The following is a 6,000-nucleotide window of genomic DNA, read 5'->3' as shown; positions in this document are numbered from 1 at the left end:
TCTCACACACACACACACACACACACGAATGCAGTACAACTGCTCAAACTCTGAAAAAGCAATAAAAAAAAACTATGCTGGGTAACAAAAAAAAAAAAAGGGTTTTGATGAAATTTCGATCACAAAAATCCATCTCATTCTGTGATGAATGATGACAGAAGAGCTCTAAGTTTTCGACGTTTTCAGTTCTGCTGATGTTTGTGTTGATAAGGTAACGAGTCTGCTGTTAGCACGCTAGGCTAACCAGGAGTCCCCAAGCCCAAGAAGACGGCAGCTCTTTTTCCACAGACGCTCCTGCAGCACTTCGTCGTAGGAGGCCAGTGAAGACTGCGTCCGTTGACCATTGTGCAAGTAGCAACCTCCGACGCCTTCCATATCTGGGGACACAGCTGCATAAACTCCAGTCGCTGCTCCTTGGGCAGGTGTCTGAGAAAACAAACAAAAAAAACCCCCAAAACATTATTTATTCAAAAATATGATCTACCTCCAACTTGAGGCAACAAAATAAAAGCAAAACTGAATCGACTGTAACCTGTGACTGTTTTTGCCAAATGATGGTGGGGGTGGAGAGAGAGGAAATTTATCCTGTCCTCTCTAAAAAAAAAAAAAGGACTAAATTTAACCTGCAAACTGTGATGGCGTTGCATCCTGGATTTCAAAGCCTATGCTATATCTGCAGCGTGGCTTCATTTGTGCTGTATCAAATGGATTTTGTTTTTTAAAAAATGTATTTTTTATTCAACATAAATGCTGTATAGTCCCTCCTATACTTAAAAGGGAGAAAGAGCACGAGAGAGAGAGGCAGAGAGAGAGAGAGAGGCAGAGAGAAAGAGAGAGAGAGAGAGAGAGAGAGAGAGAGAGAGAGAGAGAGAGAGAGAGAGAGAGAGAGGCAGAGATGCAGAGATGCAGAGATGCAGAGAGAGAGACAGAGAAGTGGATTGTGAGGTTTAGCTAAAAACACGCCTGCATCTCTCTGCTGTGTCTTCACAACAGGATCCTCTCCAGAGGTGAGCTGGAACATAACAAAATGCTACGTCTAACGAGCACTTTCTTGGAAAGCAGTCGATTAGGAGCTACTGTGAGAGCTTTTACAACTCGCCCTAATCAAAAACATGCCCCGAGACCCCCGTTCCTGAATGAACAATGATTCATTCTCAGAGCTTGGTTTTTATAGACTGCCTAACACCACGCCACAGGTGGGCTGATTTAATTCTCCTGTTCTTTTAAAAAAAGGATCCTATACACCCTTATAGTTCCAGTTTTGTGCAAAAGGCCAACACACACTGATGACAAGCAGATGAACATCAGATTTGGGAACTCCGCTTTGTTTGCTAGGTACACAAGGTCGTGGCCCTTCGTACACACGTGTTTGGACTGAATGCTGCCTCCAGCACACGTGATACACGCAAACTACAGACGCATGCACACGCATGCACACACACATACAAAGCAGAGTTCACAGCAGTTCAGTGGCTCTTTCATGTATAAATTCGGTTGTGAGTCAAATGTCAATGTGCAGGTAATTTTACAGACACACTACATCCTCTCTCTCTCTCTCACTCCTTCTCTATCCATGGCTCGACTGGTATTTCTTTCACGTTACATCAAACCAAATGTAATGTTGAAACTAGAAATTCATGGTGAAAATGTCTTGACCTGAATTACAGATGAAACAATAGCTCACACACAGAAGTCTACGGAGAGAAGAAAACAGCTGAGGACGGGATGCGGAATATTCACTCGTCTGTTTTTCTTTTTTTTTTTCTTTTATGGTCTCTCTCTCTCTCTCAGCTGGCGCTAACCCTGAGGTTGAGCGCGCGGTGCGGAGAACACATGCAGGGCAGGGTGGCATCTGGGAGCAGGTTCTGTGGGGCCAGAACCAACTGTCTGGCTGTCAATCAAAGCCTGTCACAGCTGATCTCCTCTGACATCTGCATCGCAGCAGCTGTGACAGCCCTCAGCTGCACTGGGACACTTGTCTGGTACACTGGGAGTATCATCTGTACTGGGACACTTGTCTGGTAGACTTTGAGTTTCATCTGCACTGCTGGGACACTCGTCTGGTGGACTGGAAGATTCATCTGTAGCCTTGGTAGAATCGTCTACGTAACGTGTCAGAAGCTCTAGGCGATTTGTCTGTTGTAGCTAGATATTCGTCTGTGGTGTAAGGAAATTTGTCTGTACTGTAGGATATTAGGTCTGCACTGTAGTGTATTTGTCTGTACTGTAGAATATTTATCTGTACTGTAGAGTATTAGTCTGTACTGTAGAGTATTTGTCTGTACTGTAGGATATTTATCTGTACTGTAGAGTATTAGTCTGTACTGTACAGTATGAGTCTGTACTGTAGTGTATTTGTCTGTACTGTAGGATATTTATCTGTACTGTAGAGTATTAGTCTGTACTGTACAGTATGAGTCTGTACTGTAGTGTATTTGTCTGTACTGTAGTGTATTTGTCTGTACTGTAGAATATTTATCTGTACTGTAGAGTATGAGTCTGTACTGTAGTGTATTTGTCTGTACTGTAGGATATTAGGTCTGCACTGTAGTGTATTTGTCTGTACTGTAGGATATTAGTCTGTGGTGTGATGTATTTGTCTGTACTGTAGGATATTAGTCTGTGGTGTGGTGTATTTGTCTGTACTGTAGGATATTAGTCTGCAGTGTGATGTATTTGTCTGTACTGTAGGATGTTAGTCTGTGGTGTGGTGTACTTGTCTGTACTGTAGGATATTAGTCTGTGGTGTGGTGTATTTGTCTGTACTGTAGAATATTTATCTGCACTGTAGTGTATTTGTCTGTACTGTAGGATATTAGTCTGCAGTGTGATGTATTTGTCTGTACTGTAGGACATTAGTCTGTGGTGTGGTGTATTTGTCTGTACTGTAGAATATTTATCTGCACTGTAGTGTATTTGTCTGTACTGTAGGACATTAGTCTGTGGTGTGGTGTATTTGTCTGTACTGTAGGACATTAGTCTGCGGTTAGGTGTATTTGTCTGTACTGTAGGACATTAGTCTGTGGTGTGATGTATTTGTCTGTACTGTAGGACATTAGTCTGTGGTGTGGTGTATTTGTCTGTACTGTAGGATATTAGTCTGCAGTGTGATGTATTTGTCTGTACTGTAGGATATTAGTCTGCAGTGTGATGTATTTGTCTGTACTGTAGGACATTAGTCTGTGGTGTGATGTATTTGTCTGTACTGTAGGACATTAGTCTGTGGTGTGATGTATTTGTCTGTACTGTAGGACATTAGTCTGTGGTGTGATGTATTTGTCTGTACTGTAGGATATTAGTCTGCAGTGTGATGTATTTGTCTGTACTGTAGGACATTAGTCTGTGGTGTGATGTATTTGTCTGTACTGTAGGACATTAGTCTGTGGTGTGATGTATTTGTCTGTACTGTAGGATATTAGTCTGCAGTGTGATGTATTTGTCTGTACTGTAGGATATTAGTCTGTGGTGTGATGTATTTGTCTGTACTGTAGGATATTAGTCTGCAGTGTGATGTATTTGTCTGTACTGTAGGACATTAGTCTGTGGTGTGGTGTATTTGTCTGTACTGTAGGACATTAGTCTGTGGTGTGGTGTATTTGTCTGTACTGTAGGATATTAGTCTGCAGTGTGGTGTATTTGTCTGTACTGTAGGACATTAGTCTGTGGTGTGGTGTATTTGTCTGTACTGTAGGACATTAGTCTGCGGTGTGGTGTATTTGTCTGTACTGTAGAATATTTATCTGCACTGTAGTGTATTTGTCTGTACTGTAGGATATTAGTCTGCAGTGTGATGTATTTGTCTGTACTGTAGGACATTAGTCTGTGGTGTGGTGTATTTGTCTGTACTGTAGGATATTAGTCTGCAGTGTGATGTATTTGTCTGTACTGTAGGACATTAGTCTGTGGTGTAGTGTATTTGTCTGTACTGTAGGATATTAGTCTGCAGTGTGATGTATTTGTCTGTACTGTAGGACATTAGTCTGTGGTGTGGTGTATTTGTCTGTACTGTAGGATATTAGTCTGCAGTGTGATGTATTTGTCTGTACTGTAGGACATTAGTCTGTGGTGTAGTGTATTTGTCTGTACTGTAGGATATTAGTCTGCAGTGTGATGTATTTGTCTGTACTGTAGGACATTAGTCTGTGGTGTGATGTATTTGTCTGTACTGTAGGACATTAGTCTGTGGTGTGGTGTATTTGTCTGTACTGTAGGACATTAGTCTGTGGTGTGATGTATTTGTCTGTACTGTAGGACATTAGTCTGTGGTGTGGTGTATTTGTCTGTACTGTAGGATATTAGTCTGCAGTGTGATGTATTTGTCTGTACTGTAGGACATTAGTCTGTGGTGTAGTGTATTTGTCTGTACTGTAGGATATTAGTCTGCAGTGTGATGTATTTGTCTGTACTGTAGGACATTAGTCTGTGGTGTGATGTATTTGTCTGTACTGTAGGACATTAGTCTGTGGTGTGGTGTATTTGTCTGTACTGTAGGACATTAGTCTGTGGTGTGATGTATTTGTCTGTACTGTAGGACATTAGTCTGTGGTGTGGTGTATTTGTCTGTACTGTAGGATATTAGTCTGCAGTGTGATGTATTTGTCTGTACTGTAGGACATTAGTCTGTGGTGTGGTGTATTTGTCTGTACTGTAGGATATTAGTCTGCAGTGTGATGTATTTGTCTGTACTGTAGGACATTAGTCTGTGGTGTGGTGTACTTGTCTGTACTGTAGGACATTAGTCTGTGGTGTGGTGTATTTGTCTGTACTGTAGGACATTAGTCTGTGGTGTGATGTATTTGTCTGTACTGTAGGACATTAGTCTGTGGTGTGGTGTATTTGTCTGTACTGTAGGATATTAGTCTGCAGTGTGATGTATTTGTCTGTACTGTAGGACATTAGTCTGTGGTGTGGTGTATTTGTCTGTACTGTAGGATATTAGTCTGCAGTGTGATGTATTTGTCTGTACTGTAGGACATTAGTCTGTGGTGTGGTGTATTTGTCTGTACTGTAGGACATTAGTCTGTGGTGTGGTGTATTTGTCTGTACTGTAGGACATTAGTCTGTGGTGTGATGTATTTGTCTGTACTGTAGGACATTAGTCTGTGGTGTGGTGTATTTGTCTGTACTGTAGGATATTAGTCTGCAGTGTGATGTATTTGTCTGTACTGTAGGACATTAGTCTGTGGTGTGGTGTATTTGTCTGTACTGTAGGATATTAGTCTGCAGTGTGATGTATTTGTCTGTACTGTAGGACATTAGTCTGTGGTGTGGTGTATTTGTCTGTACTGTAGGATATTAGTCTGCAGTGTGATGTATTTGTCTGAACTGTAGGACATTAGTCTGTGGTGTGGTGTACTTGTCTGTACTGTAGGACATTAGTCTGTGGTGTGGTGTATTTGTCTGTACTGTAGGACATTAGTCTGTGGTGTGATGTATTTGTCTGTACTGTAGGACATTAGTCTGTGGTGTGGTGTATTTGTCTGTACTGTAGGATATTAGTCTGCAGTGTGATGTATTTGTCTGTACTGTAGGACATTAGTCTGTGGTGTGGTGTATTTGTCTGTACTGTAGGATATTAGTCTGCAGTGTGATGTATTTGTCTGTACTGTAGGACATTAGTCTGTGGTGTGGTGTACTTGTCTGTACTGTAGGACATTAGTCTGTGTTGTGATGTATTTGCTTGTGGTGCAGAGTATTTGTGCTGTTATGCATTTGTCTGTGGTGTAGGATATTTGTCTGTGGTATAGTTTATTTGTCTGTGGTGTAGGATATTTCTCTGTGGTGTAGGATATTTGTCTGTGGTGTAGGATATTTGTCTGTGGTATAGTTTATTTGTCTGTGGTGTAGGATATTTGTCTGTGGTATAGTTTATTTGTCTGTGGTGAAGGATATTTCTCTGTGGTGTAGGATATTTGTCTGTGGTGTAGGATATTTGTCTGTGGTATAGTTTATTTGTCTGTGGTGTAGGATATTTGTCTGTGGTATAGTTTATTTGTCTGT

General features: G+C 41.2%; 1 protein-coding gene across 1 annotated transcript in view; it reads right to left on the bottom strand.

Annotated features, from left to right (window-relative positions):
• Positions 1-234: 234 nt before the first annotated feature.
• LOC115823192 (dehydrogenase/reductase SDR family member on chromosome X) overlaps positions 235-6,000 on the bottom strand; it is a 28,838-nt gene continuing 23,072 nt past the window's right edge. The window contains exon 7 of the mRNA XM_030787220.1: positions 235-426. Within this exon, the coding sequence (XP_030643080.1) occupies positions 235-426 (192 nt within the window). The remainder of the gene's footprint in view (positions 427-6,000) is intronic.

The sequence above is a fragment of the Chanos chanos genome, chromosome 10, assembly GCF_902362185.1.
Source record: "Chanos chanos chromosome 10, fChaCha1.1, whole genome shotgun sequence".
Classification (NCBI taxonomy): domain Eukaryota; kingdom Metazoa; phylum Chordata; class Actinopteri; order Gonorynchiformes; family Chanidae; genus Chanos; species Chanos chanos.
Note: the sequence above shows the minus strand (reverse complement) of the source record. Positions and strands in the feature narration are given on the sequence as shown.